General features: G+C 44.4%; 1 protein-coding gene across 1 annotated transcript in view; it reads right to left on the bottom strand.

Annotated features, from left to right (window-relative positions):
* The window catches only part of MYO16 (myosin XVI), a 411,612-nt gene that overhangs the window by 74,432 nt on the left and 315,473 nt on the right, over positions 1-21,707 (bottom strand). Inside the window, 1 exon segment of the mRNA XM_032611435.1 lies at positions 14,853-14,955. Within this exon segment, the coding sequence (XP_032467326.1) occupies positions 14,853-14,955 (103 nt within the window).

Genomic DNA, 21,707 nt, shown 5'->3' with positions numbered 1-21,707 from the left:
CCCCCAGGAGTGGATTTTTGATAACCTTTTCTCCACGTCCAGTAGGGCTCGGGTGACCTTCATTTGTGTTCCCACAGCACGCTATGAATGACTCTGTTTCACTTACTGTCCTGCATTAGGTACTCGCCATCGCACATGTATATTTACATCCCCTGAAGAATATGAATTCTCGCACTTCACAAGTGGTGGGGTTGTGGGGAAGGTGGACTCAGATTAGAAGCAGAAGACAAGGAATTCTGAGGTCTTAGGATCAGATGAGTCACCGAGACAGATGATAATGTCCTCAAGGATGAAAAGAAGGTATGATGGACGACGAACACGTAAGCCAGGCCCGGAAGTCATTCATCAAGCTGGAAATAAGTCCTGGAACTCAGTAGGTGAGAGGATAAACCATGGAGGGAATAAAAGAAAAAAAGCATAAGATAGAACGTCGGGGGCAATGATTCAGCTGCCCTGCTCTCCTCCACCAAGACAAGGAAGATGAGAAAAAGTGAAACCTCATAGCAGAGTATTTTCAGGAAATAGGCAGTTTTCAGGTCACACAGGAAAGCTAAATTTGAAGGGGAGTAAACATGGATGAAATGGATTTTCTCGCAATGATTAGAAATTTCACAGGACTCAATAGTGGGTAGTTAAGAAGTGGTCTGAGTGTTTCACATGGCAGATCTGCCTGTCAGGCCAGACTCGGAGGCAGCCAAAAAAGGAGGTGTTGCTGGGATCCACGGTTTGGGATAATGAGGAGAGGATGGGAACGTGAGTCACAGGACACGTACGAGGGAAGGTGGGATGCTAGACAGGCAGACACAGGGAAGGTGGGAGCCAGAGGACGGGGCCGCTCCCAAGCTCCTGGTGAGATTCTGGTGTGGTTACACTCATGGAAATTCTCCCTGCGCAGGTAAAACAAAGGGCTTTGTGAGTGAGGAGGGCTTCTGGGTTTCTGATCCAGTGGGAGGGGGGGCGGAAGGGAGTCTGAATCCACACTGCAAGTGTCCTGCTAAGACACAGCTGAAGACTTTGTGGAAATGGCTGGGTATTGTACTGCCATCGCATTCAGATGATTTAAAAAAAATTTTTTATTTAGCTATTTGGGTTTACTTTACAGTTATCCAATAGGTAGATTCATTCATTCATTCTTTATTTTTATTGCTTACCACATGACTTATGTCGCCTATATCTGGAGATGCTCGCTAGAAATTTTAGCATTTGTTTGGCCGTGCTGGTCTTTCAGTAAATGTTTCTTTCTCCTTAAAGAATGAAATTAGCTATTTAGTAGCATTTCAGATTCCTTCCTCAGAAACCGTTCTGGATAATACATTTTAGTCCTTACGGCCTCTGCTCTCACTGATACTATGGATTAGTGGGACATAAATCTAGGAATCTATCTTCATCAGGAAAAACCCAGACAAGATCCCAAAATTTTCAAGGATTTACACTGTCTATTAATGACACTGACTAGGAGAAAAGTGTTGGCCATTTTAATTTTGTCTCTGTGATGAATTCATGTACAGTTTCTCTGTAATCAGTGCCTTGGTATGCTATATCAAATCCAACAAATTAAGATTCATCTGAATGAGACCAAATGTTCAGATCACCTACATTCTTGATTTTGGCTGCATTCTCTTATAAAAAGATGCTCTCACAACCAGAGAAAAAGAGAGGTTGACACGTCCTCCTACTGAGTCCTCTGCTTGTGCCCCCTAGATGCAGAGTGCAACTCCTAGATGCATCATCTCCTATGTGAGATGAAAATGGTAATGTCATTCTGACTCCTGTGAAAGTAAACCACCTGTGAATTAGAGTCTTCGCTATTTTTATTAGAAAACCATTAGGTTTTTTGTTTTTTTCTTCTTTGAAGTGACAGAATTTAAAAGATTAAACACAATTGTCATCGATGACTTCGAAAGTTTCGATTACCGCTACAGTTTCCAGGGATTGTTTTAGAGGTGTAGGCTGTAGGAGGACAGACAAGGGCCGGATGGGCGGTTGCCATGGAGTGTAGGCAGACTGGACACTGCAGTAGAGAGAGATGTGGAGGCACCTGTGAGGTTCCTCCCCTGGCGCTCCGTCCCTTCACCATCATCCCTGATTACTGCTTTCAATCACAGAGAGGCAGACGCAGAGGAGGGCTGCCCTTCTTGGGAGCATAAAGGGACCCATACTTCCCATTTCCATGGCAGGATGCGCACAGCACTGGCCTCACCTTTGTAGGGACATCCCCCATCTGACCACCCCTCACTGATTGGCAGACCACTGGCAGAACTATCTCCAGAGTGACCTTTCTAAACATCAATCTCGCTATGTTACTTTCATGCTTAAAATTATTTAATAGGGGCTTCCCTGGTGGCGCAGTGGTTTAGAGTCCGCCTGCCGATGCAGGGGACGCGAGTTCGTGCCCCGGTCCGGGAGGATCCCACATGCCGCGGAGCGGCTGGGCCCCTGAGCCGTGGCCGCTGGGCCTGCGCGTCTGGAGCCTGTGCTCCGCAACGGGAGAGGCCACAACAGTGAGAGGCCCGCGTACCGCAAAAAAAAAAAAAAAAAAAAAAAAAAAAAAAATTATTTAATAGCAGGTCATGATTTTCAGGATATTGCTCAAACTCTTTTGAAATGTTTGTTAGACTTTCTGTAGTAAGATCCTTTTTCAATGCATTCAAGTTTATCTATTCTCAAACGATATCATAGTTCTTACCATTCCAAAAGGGGAACTTGTTTTTCTCCTCTGGCTTAACGTATACTGTTTATTTGTCTTCATCTCTCTTTGAATCATCTACTTGATAAGCCCCTGTGCATCCTTCAAAACCCAGATGGCTTCATGAACTCTCGGTCTAGTGTATACTTTATAACAATGAATTCATTACAGTAGTGTGTCTATGTCACTAATGTACCTTGAAGATATCTCTAGAATACCACTGAATTCCCGGTTTTGTCATTATTGGTATACCCGTCTGAATGTTCAACTCGACTGTGAAGTATTTGTGGACTAGAATAATGTTGGAAAAATATAAAGGTCATAATTTAGACATATTGGGTGAAGGAAAGTAGATGGAATGACAAAGTGGAAAAAGCAGAATTTCAAAGAAAGTGATTTTAAGGGACATGAGCTACAACATGAACTCAGATATTTAAAATTTAATTTACTTCAACTAAATGAATCTTTAAAAAATTATATCTGTTTAAACTATATGAATTCATTCATTTTATAAAAATGCATCTCATGCAGTTCAAGAAACAAAGATGTTAAATTTCATATTTCTGGTGCCATCACATTCTGGTATAATTGTAAACCAAAATCTAGGACCTATTTCATCCTCTAATTCTTTACCTACTCTTGGACTCACCTTGCCCACTGCCTCCAATTTATTAATATTCCAGAAACCTTCCGTGGTTTTATATTGCCTCTAAGCTAAAATGCATACTTCAGGGTTTAGTATTCAAAGCCTTCCATAATATGATCTTTATTAATCTCTGAAGATCTAACATATTTCACTCCTCTAAAAGAGATGCTATTGACTCTTATTCTAACTTTCCACATACTCCCTGAGAGCAGAAACCAATTCAAGGCTTGCGCAGACAATATCAAGGGCCTACAGCATCTGAGCACAGGGTTCTTACTGAATGGTGTCACCGCTGCTACCACTGTTATGTTAGATGCTATCTCGTATGTCTCGTATGTATTGTATGTCATATTATTGGAAGGTTTTTTATTAATAACTACCACATATAATTACCAGATTATATTTTAATGAGAAATAGTTTATTGTGGATGCTTATATCTTTGCTGAAAATGCTTTATGCTTGTTATTACAGACAAAAAATTATTCTTAAAAATTTTTAATCTCCTTTGCTCTAAAAACATTAAGCCTTGTTCAAACAAATACTTCCCATTTAAAGACAAGATATATCATAGCTAGATTAAAAGTAGTCAACTTCTTTTACTGTAATATTAGAATTTCAAAAAATGCCCTGGTATCTATCTCTTAAAGTGCCCTACCAATGTCGATCTGTTCCGTTTTTAAAATAGCTTTATTGGCAATCATAAGAACAACACACTTTTTTATGTGTTTTGATGTCTGTGTCTCTCTCCCATCAGGTTTGTTTTTCTTCCTGCTGATCTGAGAATGTCACTATGTTCCTTTAAAACACACATCTTTCTCCTTTCTGTACCAGGTAATCTCTTTCAAACAGAAGCAGCCTCCCAAACTCCAGCGTTCCCACAGGCACGCTATGGACAGTCCTTCACACATTCCTGGTTAGCTATCATTTTCATGTAGTACCTAGGTGCATTGTATCTCATATGTTTTCCTGGTTTTCCCGCCTCACATTTACTCTCCCACGTATCCTACCATCTGTCTGTCTTATCCATCTATTCACTCACCATTCGTCCATCCACCCATCTGTCCCTCCATCCATCTCCCCAACCCTCCATCCTTCTACCCGTCCCTCCATTCATCCTTCCATCCCTCCATCCTTCCACCCATCCCTCTATCCACCCCTCCATCCTTCCATCAATCCCTTCATCCATCCCTCCATCCCTCCATCCTTCCACCCATCCCTCCATCCATACTTCCATCCCTCCATCCTTCCATCCATCTACCCTTCTGTCCCTACATCCCTCCACCAACCTTCCATCCTTCCACCCATCCCTCTATCCACCCCTCTATCCTTCCATCAATCCCTTCATCCATCCCTCCATCCCTCCATCCATACTTCCATCCCTCCATCCTTCCATCCATCTACCCTTCTGTCCCTACATCCCTCCATCCATCCTTCCATCCCTCCATCCATCCTTCCATCCTTCCATCCCTCCCTTAATTCCTCCATCCATCCTTCCATCCCTCCCTTAATTCCTCCATCCTTCTATCTATCCACCCCTCCATCCCTCCAGTCACAAACCAAACATGTGCCTAGGGCCTTCCTAATACCAGGCACTGTGCCAGGCTCTAGGACCACAAGGATGGATAGAATCTGCTTTATCCTTTGAGGAAGCTTTCAGTAAAACAACCATTTAACTAAAAGCCATCTTTTTCAGGCTGAATTCACATATTTCCCCCGTTTGCTTCTTTGATTCCTTAAGTTTCTACAGAAGACCACTATTTTGCATATTTATATTTATTAATAATACTACAGGATTTTACATTTTCATGGTGGCTTTGAAAAACTACTAAATATAAATATTCTAATGTTCAGTCTGGCTCTGAATGTACTTTTAAACATCCTCAAAGGATACATTTGTACTAAAATACAAGTTCTTTTCTCTTTGTTATAAATAGACTATTCTTGAAGTTTAACTTCAATGCAGAAAAGATAATTACAGCTACACACATCTAAAAGAGTACTGTATCTTCTGGTATTTGAAGAAAGTGGTTTGGCTCGAATTACATATAATTACAGGTTAAGAAAAATTAATGACTCTCACCTAGAACAGTATGACCTGTACAGCAAGCAGTGATGAATAAAAACTACTATTTTGTGCTTACGAGTGAACTACGCACTGTGTGATCCTATGTATTATTTCATTATGGAAATCGTACCAGTATGATCAAGAGTGCTTAACAGAAAAAACAAATCTCTTCACCCCATAGCGACACGTCGTGAAAAGCAAACCAGTGCCAATCCCAGACGAGGCTGATTAGCTCCAAAACCACAGAGGAAAGGGCACTGGGTAAGTTAGTGGATTCATTTAGGGAGCACCTTTAGTCTCTGTCTTTTTAACGAAATGGGCTCAATGATGTCAATAATATTCACCCGCCCCGTGGAACGTGATGTTATAAATGATGAACAGCGGCATAAACACAGTCAGAGCCATTGTGCTCACCGGGGTGGGTACAGACACAAACTCGGAGCATTGCCACCGCCAGCAACAGAAACGTTACTGCCGTTTATGTACTTTGATGTCGGCTTTACTTCTAAACATGAGACTCCTCATAGCCCTTCATCCTCATCCTCTTCTCTAAGAGTATCTTTAGAGTTTTAGATTTTTGAAACATTGCCGAGCTTTCCTAACGTTCTGTGGTGTGCTCATGTTTGCTTTGAGACTCATCTATGTTTACTTCTGTGAACTGTCTTCTGCTTTCAACTCCAATAGGACCAGGTCCCTTCCACCTTTTTCTATAACTTTTATTGGAGTCGAGTTGATTTACAATGCTGCGTTAGTTTCTGCTGTGCGGCAAAGTGAATCAGTTATACATATACATACATCCACTCTTTTTTTAGATCTTTTCCTGTATAGGCCGTTACAGAGTACTGAGGCTCTACAGCAGGTCCTTATTAGTCGTCTATTTTCTATATAGTAGTGTGTATATGTCAGTCCCGGTCTCTCAGTTTATCCCTCCCCTTCCCTTTCCCCCCTGGTAGCCATAAGTTTGCTTTCTACATCCGTGACTCTATCTCTGTTTTGTAAATAAGTTCACTTGTACCTTTTCTTTTCTTTTTCTTTTTAGATTCCACATATAAGCAGTATCATATGGTCTTTTCCATCTTTTGGAGCGCCACACTTTCCCCCCGGTAGCCATAAGTTTGCTTTCTACATCCGTGACTCTATCTCTGTTTTGTAAATAAGTCCATTTGTACCTTTTCTTTTCTTTTTCTTTTTAGATTCCACATGTAAGAATATCATATGGTCTTTTCCATCTTTTGGAGCGCCACACTTTCCCCCCGGTAGCCATAAGTTTGTTTTCTACATCCGTGACTCTATCTCTGTTTTGTAAATAAGTTCATTTGTACCTTTTCTTTTCTTTTTCTTTTTAGATTCCACATGTAAGAGTATCATATGGTCTTTTCCATCTTTTGGAGCGCCACACGTATTTTGTGCAGCAAATTCACACCTGCACAGAAGAGCTGGAGCACGTTCCTGACCTAAAAACGAATGTGCCGGTTTTAAAGGAGAGTTCACTCTTTGAGTCAGTTGAATGTGATAAGACTGTTGACTGAAGGTCCCTGTGAGGTTCCGTCCCTTCTCTGCCTCAGCTACCCTCTCTATCCGTCTACCGCTGCTCTGTCTCACGTAGGTCATGACCTTAAGTTCACTGCCTGGCTTCCCAGCTCTAGTCCTGCTTGATACGTTTTTTCATGTTTAAAGTCTAAATCAGATCATGTTAACACCCTCCTTAAAGCTCATCAATGGCTTCACGTTGAACTTGAAGTAGAACACTGTGCTTTGCTCATACAAGTTCCCCTGGTTCTGGCCCCTGTGTCCCTCTAAGCGTCCATTCTCAGCAAGGTGGATTCTGCCTCAGAGGGTGACGTTGGCTTCTGATGGGCAAAACCCCCCTTGGCTATGACAAGATTGGTGGCATACAACAGATGCTTAATAAGGGCTTATTGAATGACTACCTCAATCTGGAGTGGGGAACACCAGACTGATGCAGAAGAGATGGACTTGGATGAGGTGTAGAGGCAGGACCACCATTCTTTCAGTAGTTGTCAAAAGCCAAGCTTGTCCAGGAAGATTGATCCTTGAAGGGCCACAAACTACTGTAACAGCTAAGATTTTGTCCCCCAGTCCCATTCCCTCATTCATTTTTTTCCACGGAGGGGAGCGACAGTGAAATAACAAAGGCTGAGAAACTCTGCCCCACGGTGTGGTCTCTCCCCTTGTCACTGGTGGGTGTTCGGGGCTCCACCGTCCTGCTCCCATCAGCTTTCTTCTCTTGGGCTGCCCTCCCCTCGGGACAGCACAGAGGGCTCCCACCCCACCCTGCTTCCTGCCCCATCACGTGACTGGCTCCTTGCCAACCCTCAGGTCTCAGCCTGAACGTGGTGGCTGTGGAGATGCCTGTTATGATGCCCGCCCACCTGAGCTAGGGACCCTGCGATTCACCATCACAGTGTCCACCTTGGTTCCCTACCAGTGAGGAGTTACAGGACCCTAACCTGTAATTATTTATTTGTTCACTGCTCACGGTACAGACCTCCCATCCCCCGCCCCCAGACTAGACTGTAAGACCCCTGTGAGGGGGACAGGCCATTCCTCCTTAACATTGCATCACAACTGCCTGTGTAATTTCAGGACACAAACGATGCTCAGTAAGGCTGTTGACCTGGAGTTACAAGAAAGTAGATTGATTCCTAAGACCTGAAAATTGCATTAGCCATGGGCATACCCTGTTCTCACTTAGCAACGGTTGAGTGCCAGATATTACACTAAGCCTTTTGCTTAATGAGGCTGAGAGGGAAAACATAAAATGACTTTAAAAAAGGAACTATCACACATATCAGCCAGACTCGATTGTGGATACTTCCATTTCCAAAAGAAACGTGATAATAGGTAGGAGGTTCGTTCGTTCATTCATTTAACAAACACTGGTTGTCTACTATGACCCAGACCCCAGGAGACGTGATCGTGAAACACACACACACACACACACGTGTGTGTGAAAATATATAAGAAAAAAAGAGATGTAATATTTGTCCTCAATAAAGTTCAGAGTGAAAAGGGAGACACACTGTCCAAGAATCAAACATCTGTAATGTTACTTTTAAATACTGAGTGAATACGCACCAAGGGTTTGGAGTAATTATCTTTAGGTAGTTCAGTTGTGGGTGATCTATATTTTTTTCTCTATTTTTCAAGTTTCTTATAAAGACTGAACACTGTAACAAAATTATCTTCATATATATGTGTATACGTACGTGTTTAGTACACGAGAAAAAAGGAAACACATATACGTGCGTATACATAGTACTTCCCAGTCACAATGCACATAGTGCCAAGAGATACTCTTAGATCCCTAATTTTTATTATTTTCAACATTAATAATGCCAGAGAAAGAGGAGGAATATGAGAGAAAGAGTAATTTTATAGGCTATTTTCTAGCTTGAACTTACGGTTGATTTATGAAGTGCCCCTCGAGTAATAAAACAAAGGCTATAAACCATTAATTTATTGTCCTAATAAGAGCCAAGGGCCCTTATACAATGGTCTCATCTTCAAAGATGTAAAGAAAGTGGAGCATGTTTAAAACTTTTAACAGTTTCTCGCTCTTACTTTTATTATCTTTTCTCTACTGGACTATTTGGGATTAATGAAATAATCACTCCTTCATCCAATGATTTTATTTAATGTTACGTTAATCTTGCAATTCTTGATACTGTCAGAGTGAATCCTTCCAAGGCCGTATATTTTAGAGAGACACGCAGCGGAATCTAGGCCATGCCTTACACGAGAAGATATAAGGAATGAAAATTACATTAAAGGATGATGATGAAGAAAATAATTATTGTAATTGTTTTTTAATTAATTAATTATGGTTTTGGCCACGCCACTTGGCATGTGGGATCTTAGTTCCCTGACCAGGGATCGAACCCGTGCCCCCTGCAATGGTAGCGCCAGGGAAGTCCTGTCATTGTTTCTGTTAGTGAATAAGCACAAACAGGAAACGTATATTTCATTGAATGTGGAGTCTGCCCTTTGTTACTTCCTTCAGAGTCTCTCTTCCTTTCCCTCTCACGCACACAAGGAGTAAGAATCATATCAGGTGGGTAGCTGAGGTCAAGTTAAAGTTCTAATTGCGTTTCTTACTTCCTGTCTGTACCATCTTGAGCGAGTCACCGGCAGCCTTCCCGTGTCTGACCCCCCCATTCGCACAGCCTTAGAGGAAACGTGAAGTCCCTCTCAGGTTATCATCGAAATTTCTCCTTCCACGCTGTCCTGCAACAGGTGTCACACAGGACACTCTGCTTGTCTGCAAAGCTCCTCTCACCCCAAAGTTCTAGAAAAGTCTGGAACGACAGGGCAACCTATCCCTGTGAAAGCCTTGCTAAGTGGGGGTCAGCCATCCCCCAGCCCAGCTCCCCCTGGGCCCTACGAGTGCTCGGGGCTGCACGGCACCCCTGGCACCCATGAACAGGCTCTAACAGATCTGTTTCTCTCTTCGTCACCCTCCAGATGGCTTTAAAATGAATATAGCATTCAAATAACTACACAGAAGAAAGCATCCTCTAACCAGTTGATTCATATAAAATGTGTGAAAATCAGATGATACCATTTATTTTTCCACTTAGAATTAGTTTCAAAAGTTTTCCCTTTATATAAATGACATAACATGGCAAAACACGCATGTTTCACGTGAGCCAAAGTGCCTGTCGGTCGCTGGTCTATGGCTGGGGGAAACCAGGGCAGGAAGTGTTTGATTAAATGTACACAGTCCGGAGGGATTATTTTTAAAGTTACCTTTTAAAGTGGGACTGAATTAAAAATGTACATATTCAAATAAGTGAAATACCTGAATAATTTAAAAAACACCAAATAGTAGAAGGTTAATAGCTAACAGCATGATTTCACTTGTTTTCAAACTGTGTAGACTTTTTTTTCACCACAAACGAAGGACGCCGCAGACTTTTGGTTTCATAAAGAAAAATACCTCTGGTGAGACAGAATACAGTCCTGGAAGACAGTCATGTAGAGTCCACTCAAATCATTTCAAGAACCTTCTATTTCTTTTTGGGCAACTTAACTTCTGCCTTGAAATGAGGATAAAGCTCTGATTCGTCCAGCATATTTTTAAAATATGTCATTTCATCAACACGAACAAGAAACCATCACCAAACAGGTTGCTTTTCCAGCCATCACTGCCTCGTGATTTTTCTCCACTTTTCGTTAAATTAAAACCCCCTTCTGTTAAAACAGTGATGCTGAGTATGTAAAGGGAGTAATGGCCTGAGTGAGTCCGCCCAGACTTGTGGGGACCAGTTCGAATCCTGTGAAGATGCCTTTGAGAAGAAAGGGCCGGTGGCGTAAATTATGCAATAGGTTAATTATTATTTGGAAACAAAACTGCTTTAGGGAAAGCACTGTCAGTGTGACTTACCGTTTTTTTCATAAAAGCTTAAAATAATTAAGTTGACCCTACACAATATTCCACTTAAATTGTACTTAGGGAGTGGCTACAAATTTTAAGTCATTTGTAATTACAGGAGTAATGCATAGATACACGTACCTTCTAAACATAGAGACAAGCGAAAAATTCCATTTGATTCTCATTCCAAAACCATTCCCCAGATATTAGCACTGTTAGGTTTTTGTGAATTGTTCCAGGTTTTAAAAATTCGTATATGTCTGTGTATACTCGTATCTAAACTATAAGCGTAGGTTTGGTGGCTTCTTATTGACACAGACTCACTTATTGGCCCTGCAAATCTGCACAGTGTCTGCCTGCACCTTTCCGTCACCTGTGCTGGAGACACAGCAGCAAACCGGGCAGCCGCGGCCTCCGAGGATGCACTTCCCCGCTGGTGGAGGACAGACAGGCAGCAACTTGGTCGGAGGTGGGCAACCTCAGGAGTGAGAACAAGCAGAGGACACGGAGGTGGGGGCTCGGTCGCGAGCAAAGCTGGCAACCTGCACGCTTCAGCAGGGCTGTTCTCCACCTGTCTTTGCCCAAGGGGTGAACACGAGGCGAGCGTCCCCTAGACTCGCATCTGGCCTGAGAATCGTCACCACACCTGCTGTTTCCTCCGGATGCCCGGAGCATCTAGGTCTCCGCTCTCACACTAGAGCTGACATTAAACACTGGACAGAGTCAAACACTTCTTCCCTTGAGTCCAATTCCTTCTTTTCTCCCTTTCTCCTTCTCCTCCTTTTCTTTGCAAAATGCAGTCAGGACCTAGCCTCCAAAAGCCCTGGCTGCTGAAGGGTCAGTGAGCTGACGGTTGCATAAGAAACATTCCGATCAGAATCGCCAGCAACGGGAAGCAGCCAGCTTGTTTTACCTCCATCTACTGGGCGAATCAGAAACAGAAAAAAGACACGAACTACAGGAAGCAACTTGCTCCGACGCAGAAACGAACCTACCAGTGCCTCTGATCGAAGCTCAGGCCGGGACGCATAATCCATGCCTTTCAAGTTCCGTAGTCTGAGGAAAGGGAGTTTCGGTAGCTACATTAAAAGAGACAGATCGAGGCGAGTGCAGTGGAAAGAACACAGCACAGAAGACCCGGGTCTGGTCCCAGCAAAGGGGCCTCCCCACCGAAACGAAATATTCGCCGCACCTTGTATTTTGATCAGTACGCCTCGCTCTAAGACGACCTCCTCACGTCTGAAATGAGGTTATTCCTGTTCACTGCCTACCTTCCTTCTTCTGCACGGAGTTGTTATAGGGCTTAACTCAAATAAGGCAAACAAAACAAACCCTATCAATAGTTGTAGCAAATTCCAAGGATGAGAGGAAGCGTTACTTATGAAATATCAGGATTTCCAGGGCCTCACGTACCGACTCCAAACCCACGGCTACATAAACAATAAACAGCACACGTGGATTGGTAAACAAACGCACAACACTGAAGGGAAGACGTCTCTCCTCGTCTGAAACAGAAGCAAATCCCGGTGTTCAGCACCACTGATGGAATGGCTGTAACGTGCAAAAGAACAGGAACAATGGGGCTAGAATGCCGCTACAAACGATGCGGAGGCTTTCCTGCACAGGCTCTGATCAATGTCTGGGAGAAAGGAAGCAATCTCACAAGATCCCCAAGACCCATCAGAGCCACAGTTAAAGGATCATATTTTTAGCTAAGAGAATTGAATTCCTAGCTAACCCTCTACGCAGATTCACGTAGCAAAGGATGACTCCGATCCCTTTATGTTCTAGCATCGCTTCTAAAAACCTTGGAGAAAAATAGCTATTAATCTCACGCTAACCACTCAGCCAAAGGATGAACACGGGCGGCTTCACAGGAAGTGTACGTTGGACTCAGCAATTTCAGATCAGGCTGCCCATACAAGAACCACCCGTTACGACCTGCTGTTGTTTCAAACTGCTCCTATTTAATCCTCGTCTTCACTAACCAACCACAAGATAGCGGCAACAACTCTGCCTGTAACTATCACCGCGTTTCGAACAAATGCTTTGTTTCTGAAACTGAGGGGTCTGCCTTTCTAGGTCCGAAATAAATAATTTTTTTAAAAAACTTCATTTGCTGTTTGACTAGCACAAGAGTGAAACATGAATAAGCTTTATTTCTGTGAAGTCAGTGATTTGCCTTATAGCATCAAGTATATGAAAGGTTACATCTTGGAGAAGCTGGAGAAAGCTGTCTTTCCTAACAATAGGGAACGTATAAGCAAACATGATCAGCAGATGAATACCTTTCTTTTTTTTCTCCCTCTTGTATTTCTGGCCTCCTTTAGGGAGATAAAGAGTGAGGGAAAATAAACTAGTGTAATGAAATGGGACCTCTTCCTCATTTTTTTATTTTGATGCACTTTTTCAAAGTCCCAATGTATGTGGGATTCAGTGTCATACCGTCCCCAGCTGCACTGTCAAGTGTCCTAGCACACGTGGGCGGAGTGACAGCTGCCAGGCTGCACTGGCTTGCTCCCCAGCCCCCTGCCGCCTCACGTCTGACCTCACACTCTACACAGGTGTCTCGGAGGAACGACGGCTGGTCAGGTGTTATGGTCCCTGCCGGTCACTCTCACAGCGGAAGAATTCTTCCAGATTTCCTCACTTTGTCTCGACAAGTCAACCTTCTTTCTCAACATTAATAAAGTAAATTATTCTTATCTGTGTTTTTTTAAGGAACAAAATGCAACGAGAAAATCTTCGTGTTCTATATTCAGGAAACACTAGCGTTCAGGTACTGGCTTAAAAGTTCTGACAATGAGTCAGTTGAAATAACTTCACCGCCTACAGGCTTGTGGAACAATTCTGCATGGGAGCCCACATCTTATGCCACTGACTGGAGCGGGGCTGGCTGACATCACTCTGTGTTAGCAAGTCCTCCTTCCTCCTTTTTTTATCCAATCTTTTGGCACAAGTATGCATTCATGCCTACTACCGACTGTGTGAGCGTCCTCCTTCAGACCGCTATTTGAAGCTCAACTCCATTATTAGGTAAAAAAAGGAAAGAACAGGGGACAGGATAATAAAGAAAGAGGTTGGGTGGCACAGACGATGAAAACATTACTCATCGATGCTAAAATGCGAGGTTCTTAGTTCCTCGTCGTAGACGGATAAGGGTGTTAGTGTCAATCCAGGATTCAATACCTGTCTTACCCACACGGGGCCACTTTCAGACACGTCAGCGGCTCGGAACCTTCTCTTCATGTCATTTCTGCACTGAAGTACTCTTTTCTGGCCTCATCAACTATCATGCATTTTCACTTGAAGACGTTCTATCTCCCTCTCGTTTTTAAAAAATGAGATTTATGTCTGCTCTCCAGTAATGGTTATGTTTTGCCAAAGCTATTGGCCACCAAGCTCTTTGCCACCAATGCACTTTCAGATGTTTTTTGTCTAGGAACCTGCATTCATTCCTGGTGTGGTGGACTCTATCCTATTTCCTGTTATTGCTCTAACATTACCTTCTCAGTTCTTTTACTTTTCAAATTCCTCTTTCTCTTCCTAACCCTAGTCACGGTGGCATTCTGAGTTGCTTCAGGGATTAAACAAAATCCAAACTGTGCCCTTGTGTTTGTGGGGAGCATCTCCCTGCTCTTCTGTCTCCTGTTCCTTCCTCCTTCTGGGAGCCTGGCTATCCCTCCAGCAGACCCCTGAGCTCTTCCAATCCCCCCCCACCACCCCGTTTTGGTTCCTCCGACTTCTGCTCCCTTTCAGACACTCCAGAAAGCTCTGGTACCAGCACTGGGGTCTGGGATGTGGGCAAACTTAGTGGGGCTTCCGGACTTCTCCCCACACTGTATACAGGCTCCGAGCTTCCTGCATCCTGTGTTTGCTGATGAAACCGGTGAATCAGAAGGACTGATATGTTTCCAGGGACTACACTTAGCATCTCTCTTTGCCAAACACATCACAGCAATTTGTTTTTGCCAGTGAGACTGGGGCAGCTCCCCGTGGGGACTCGGCCCCACTACTGGAAACCCCAACTGCTCTGGTAGGAGCTTGTAGATCACTCACCTGCCAGCCTGGTAACGGGCACTGCTGCAGAGCCAGCCGGCATCTCTCCTCGGCTGGCAGCATCCTCTTGTCGTTCGGGAGGGTCTCGGCCAAGGGCTTATACCTGCAAAAAGCAGTGGGGACAGGAAAGCCATGACTGAATTGGTCATCAAAGGATTATCTTCAACAGGGTTGCCTTTGTTACCCTGTTTCTTAAATTTGTCCCGTTCTTACTTTATCCGACGTGCCCCCAAATCTCCATCCATTGTGCATTTCACATTGGACCACTAGGAAACAGCCCTTATCCTTTACAAGGAAAATGATTTTAAAAGGAATCAAATCTATCTCTCAATCCTGTAATGTATCTTTAATATTATCAGGAGTGATGCAAACCATTTATCAAATGAAACTTCGAAGAGGAAGAATGTGAATCGATTAGTTCTCATTTAAATTTGTAGAATACTCTTAAAATACACCTTTTAAGGTATTCCAACATTCTTTGTTAGTGTTTGAGAGTGAATCTAGAGGTAGTTAGTATCTATAGTAGAGGGACACCAAAACACCCAAAAGTTTTATTTAAGTGAGAGGTAGAGAAGCTTCCTCCCCATTGAGTAGATACTGAGTATTATAAAAGAAGGACATTTTATTTTTGGAAAGTTCCTCAGAATAATTAAATTTCACTCTTTGGCTGAAATTCATGACTATATAAAGTTTTCCTATGGGTTTCTAAAAAAAATGCCTTTCAAAATTATATGACCCATTAGAAAAATCTATGTGAAATTTTCATTTGCACTTATGGCATTTAGCCTGACATGTAAGCCAAACCACATTAGGAGGAGAAGGAGAAGGGGGAAGACCAGGAAGGGGAGGGGGAGGAAGAGGGGGAGGGGGAGGAAGGGGGGAGGGGAGGGGGAGGAAGAAGGGAGGGGGAGGAGGAGGGGGAGGAATAGGGGAGGGGAGGAAGAGGGGGAGGGGAGGAAGGGGGAGGGGGAGGAAGAGGGGGAAGGAGAGAGGAGAAATGAGAAAAAAATCTAACTGCATCTGGTGTGTTTATGATCCTCACGTTGGGCTGCCCTGGGAACTCAAAGGTGATAATTAAATCACCTAAGTTTTCTGTTAGTTTCTGTAAAATATCTCAGCTTTTCATCCAAAGTTTGTTGCAGCAAATTTGGCATCTTCTCAAATGAGTCCTCTGTTTCCTGAGGACATCTAAGGAAGGCGGTGTGTCGCCTACACACCCGGTTCACCACCCCCACCCAGCCGAGCACTGAGAGGGCTGGACGTGTCCCACTGGCGGCCACCGCACTTCTTTATCTCTGCAAGTGAGGTAGAGCAGCGAGGTTGGAGGGGGAAGCGCAGCAGGAACTGTGGGTCTGGGGTATAACATGAATCCTGAGAAAATACACCTGTGTGACTTTTTCAGTAGCAGACTTTCATTTCCCCTCTAAAATCCTTTCAGCATATTGTCACCGAAAACTTACCGTATTATTTGTCCTGGATTGAGAATTGTCATGATATTGCTAGCCGTGAGTCAGACAAAATAAATACGGCTGCATCAGCAACACCCTCCCTTCTCACACATAGATTTTCGCTCATGTATCAACTCAGGGTACAGGAGGGGGTAAAAATAGCAAGCAACAGAGACTGAACAGGAATTGTAGTGCTGGAGGCACGGCTCTGAAGAATCTTGCTCACCATTTTGATCACACTGAATGGTCTCAAATGATCTATAGATGATGGAAGTATTCAGTGATTTTTTTTTTTTTTTTTTTGATAAGAGGCAAGAATACGATCTTCTACTCTGCAGTGTGCGGAAGGCCGGGAACCGGGAGGAGAGTGTACGGGGGCAGTGGAGGGACCACCTGAAGGTGATGGGCATCCCCAAAAGATGCTGGTACATGACATCGGAGCATCAGTGGGCAAACAGGGATTATGTGTTATAATGCTTAAGTGGTCCAGAGGTGATAACTGACATAACCGTGCAATGTATGTGAATAGGAGAGAAACTGGATTGGGGATCTAAACCAAGATTCAGGTTCCAGCTTTGCAGCAAACTTGCTGTGAGGCCCTTGGCAAAGCACTGAGCAGGTAATCTTCCCCTCTCTCAGTACCGCACATGTGTGCGACCCAAATTCTATGTTCTGTTGTAATCATTCATTTTTATCTGTCCTCAAAGTGTGCGAGCTTCCCCAGGGCTCGGGGTCATCTCTGCACATCCCACGGTGTCTGCTCGACTGCCTATGCGCGTAGAAAGTATGCATAAATGAAGAAATTGGGCTGGGAGAGTGGAGGATGGGGAATGACACTTCTCGAGCACCGAATGAATGCAGGGGACTTTTCATGAGTCGCTTCGCACACTCCTCCAAGATGCAGGGGGCATGGATGATAATCTCCTTTTGACGGTGAGAAGTTGACGGTCACAGAAATTAAGTCACTTGCCCAAGTTCACACAGATGATGTTGAATTGTGTCTCCCCAAAAGAAGCGTGACCTGACTTGAGAATAGGGTCTTCGAAGATGTAATGCAGTTAAGAGGAGGTCTGTAGGGTGGGCCTTAATCCCACAGGACTGGTGTCCTTATAAGAAGAGAAAATGTCACGTAAACAAAGAGACACAGGGAGCACGCCATGTGACGATGGAGGTGGGGAGGGAGGTGACGCAGCTGTAAGGACTGCGGGGCCACCACCCGAAGCCCAGAGAGGCAAGGAAGGAGTCCGCCCAGAGTCTCAGGGGGTCAGGGCCCAGGCGATGCCCTGATTTTGGACTTGTGGCCTCCAGAACTGTGAGAAGTACATCTGCGTTGTTCGCAGCACCCCGGTTTGTGGTGCTTTGTGAGGGCAGCCCTAGGGACCTGACACAGATGGTGGGAGGGACTGGGATTGAACCTGGGGCAGCCTGACTCCGGAGGCAATGTCTCCACCACCATCGCTCCGGCTGAGGCGGGAAGGAAGCAGCCCCGGCCCCAGATAGTTCCAGAGTGAAAGAGACGAGCTTGAGCATCAAAGTCCCAAACGCACAGTAACCATGACCCTACGGGACATGCAGAGATAAGGGCTCTTGGTTCTCTGACCTTCGGGTGACTGAGCTTTTCTTTAGCCGTAAACTAAACTCATAATGACACACAGACTCATTCAAAGACTCAGGAAAATCAGCGCGTTTCCACCACTTACCCAGAGTCACACAATGCAATGAAATCACTCAAATTATCTTCTCGCTCTTTTATAATTGTCTCATTCTGGAGCTTTGCTAATTATCACCAAGAAGTGAATTGACATAATTCAAGTATCTGAATACAGTATTAACAAGTCAGAACAAAAAACCTTAACACTTGGTGCCTTTTTTTCTCATTTTATATTGTTCTTTTGACACCTAAAATGGTATAATTCTGACATTTCAACCGAAAAGACAAAAACGTCATCTTAGACAGGGTGAGGTACTCTATTTTAGTGTAATTAAAAACATCTTGTCTTTTGGAATGTGAGTGTCATCTCTGGGTGGTGTCACGGGCCCATCACCACACTGAAGCATGATCTCATAGAAACTTCAATTTCAGACCAAATGGAAATAACCAGCCCGAGCCTGGAGCTGCACATGGTCCTGAGAGAGCTGGTGTGACTGGAGAAGGGACTTCTTTGCTCTCGTTCCCCACACCCTCCTGGCCTCTGTTGCCCAAGAGGTGGTCACCTCCGTCCACTGAAGATTCCCTATCCTCAGGCTGACACCTGCCCTGCATCCCAGATAAACCAGCCGACTCTGAGAAGTCAATGCTAACTCTCCCAGCTGACTCACTCTCGTCTCATCCTGGCTTGGCGTGAGGGGCATGACTGGCACCTAGTTCCACGTCCAGAATCTGGGTCGTGTGGCTCATTCACTCGGGCTCATTCAATCAATCAACCAATATTGACTGAGCACAAAATAGATACTGGGAATGCAGCAGGAAACAAAACAGATCCTTATACCCCTTACATCCCATGATGGAGAGAGAGAGATAATAGAAATGTAAATGAGGACGGATGTCAGATATGACAAGAGAGATGGAGAAAAATAGAGCAGGGAAGGTTTCAGGGTGAGCAGATACCTGCTGGTGAGGAAGGAGGCATGGCTCTCTCTGGGGAACAGGGATCCAAATTGAGGGCATGGGGTCTGAAAGCCTGGGGTGGGACGGTACCTGCTTAGGGAATCAAGGAAGCAGGCATGGCTGGAGCAGAAAAGAGGGAGGAAAGATGGAGGAGATGGACCCACAGAGGTATCCACACAGGGTGAGGACGAAGACCCCACCGGTGATGCCAAGGACTTTGGCTTTGACTCTGAGCGTCCCGGGGAGCAAGGCTTTGAGCAGACGAGTCACATCACTTGACCTTTAAAGAATCGTCACAGCTGTGAGGCTGAGAGCAGGCAGAGAGGGAACGAGTGGGGGGCTGGGGAGACCCTCTGTACGCTCTTCCCACAGCCCAGGCTGGAAGCAACAGGAATGGTAGGAATTGGTTGAACTCTGTCCATATTTGAGGCAGATCCAATAGGATTTCCCAGTGCACTGATGTGGATGTGAAGGGAAGAGAGCATGACGTCATTTCTTGACCTAGGAGACTGCGGATGACGTTGACATTTACTGAGATGGAGTAGTCTGGGAAGAGTAGCTATTTCCCTGGGCCAATGCTGCGTAAACCGAAGGAAACGGTCAGTGCAACTCAGGAGAACCAGAAACGGGGAGTGGAGGTGAAACTCCCAAAGGAGGTATAGATCAATGTCACCAACACCCCCGAACCAGACCTAGTGCCTCCCTGGTTGTCAATTCCTCAGCTGGGGTCAGTCTCTTCTCTGTCACGACCTTCTGTCTGACCGAACAGGACAGTACTCACCATGTGGGAAACTGGTCCTCTTTCCATTACGGTTCTGAATACTCAGGGTTCTCTGTTACTCGGGGTAACACAGTTGAAACCTATAACTGTGTTAGACGCTCCATTTGCCTCACTTCTCTTGGGAACGTGTCTCTGACGACTTTTATCCTCCCCTTCCTGCCAGTCTACACCCTAAGTTGCCAGTATATAAGTGTGGGGTTTCCCAGCAAGTTCCATCATGGTTACTGAAAAATTCTATAACACACACACTCGTCATTAAGTGCTCTTTCTACATCAAGGATTCATGAAACCTCTCCTCAATGCACTCACAGAATCACGAATATGATGACAATAGAAGAATAACAGACACGACCACACTTTACAAAATTATAAGTGAAAGAACCACATTACTGGTCCTTTTCATTTTGGGGTCTCTGTATTCTAAGATGGGTAGATTGCAGTTGAAGTAGCAGAGAAAAAGCTAACAATTAAGAAACGTAAAGTACAATAGAACCTAAGGAAAGTGATGAAATAAATATTCCTCTTTTCAAAAGTGGTTGTTCCTTCTAGTTTCAAGGAGAACCTTGACATTCTATCCCTCACGGTCCCAGAGACAAAAAAAAAAAGGGCTTATGCAGTGACCGTAGACGTCTGGTTAAACGTTGTAGTGACTCTTAGCTGACTATCATGAAATTGTAGAATCATTGCCTTAGAAAGATGCAAGGGATATGTATTAAGCTAGTGCTTAAAAAAAAAAAACTTAGATGTAATTTCTCTGAAATTGTTTCTGTTTGCTGAATATGGACTTCATCTCTTCATTCTCAAAGAAAATTATGTCGTGACAGTTTCAATCCCGAAACCACTTAAACAAGAACACCAAGAAATAAGAAATCGAAATAAGAAAACCAAGACCTGATGACATTTCTCTTATTAGGGACATATTTTAATTACTTATTTGATAACAACAAAAGAATGCTTGAGGATTCCCGTTAACCTCCTTCTACCTGAGACAGGCCTGGAAAATCCACAGAAAGAGGAAGATGGAGCATGGAGGCAACTCTCCGTCGGAGGAAACGTGGAGAGGGACAGCAGGTGAAGGCAGGTGCAGGAGGGGGGGAGGGGCAGGTGGGGCTGGGACTGTGTGATTTCAGAGCAGCCCGGGGAAGACAGGGTGTGAGATGGGGTCCACAGCACTAACCCTCGTGGAGAGGTGCGAGCATGTCAGCACTGACAAGGGGCTGCTGGATTTGTGATTGAGGACTTGAGGCAACGTCCAGAAGAAACCAGAATCCTACGGCATCAAGACATTAGCAGATGGTGGAGAAGCCCGAGGACCGGGCTCTCGTGGTTCATGGCATAAATAAAGAAAAGGTCATCAGCTTGAGCATGAAACAGAATCGAGCAAAGTTTTGGGGTGTTTTGCTTTTCAGCGGCAAGGAAGAATGTTCAGACAGCATGGGCAACACTTGTAGAAATCTACGAGTCCTACATTCTATCCATGCTAATTTTTGTGTATTTCTGTTTTCCTCCAGGTTATCTCGCTCATTAAGGTTTAGTTCTGATAGGATGAGGACACAGTTTCTTGTCTAACCATTCCCTTGAAATCTTCCCGCAGGGCCCTGGGTGGTTTGTCTACCTGGCGTGCAGCATAGCCGTCTGGCTATGGTTAAACGGGGATGCATTTTACCCCCTCCACAAACTTGCCTGGATTGTCATCGTACTGTTCGTATTCCTGCTCTCACGGTAAACACGGTGCAGGTGCAGAAGGGCGATTTTCTAGCTATTTGGGGCCAATTTCCAGCATTCAGGATGCTGAGTGGTGGGCTGAGCATAACAGCTGCCTAGCAACGGGACTGACATACGTCATGAAGATGGTGAGAAGTATGAAGAAGCAGGAGTACAAGTGGGCTTGAGAGAGAAATAGAATCTATTTCAACGTGGAGGCTGGGGGGAGGACAGGAAGGAGAAATGAGACACAGAGAGAGAGGATTTGCACAAGTGCTTTTCAACTAAAGAGGATCACTTTCCTTTCCTTTTAA

The sequence above is a fragment of the Phocoena sinus genome, chromosome 18, assembly GCF_008692025.1.
Source record: "Phocoena sinus isolate mPhoSin1 chromosome 18, mPhoSin1.pri, whole genome shotgun sequence".
Lineage (NCBI taxonomy): Eukaryota > Metazoa > Chordata > Mammalia > Artiodactyla > Phocoenidae > Phocoena > Phocoena sinus.
The sequence above is the reverse complement of the archived record's forward strand: the minus strand, read 5'-3'. Positions and strand labels throughout refer to the sequence as shown.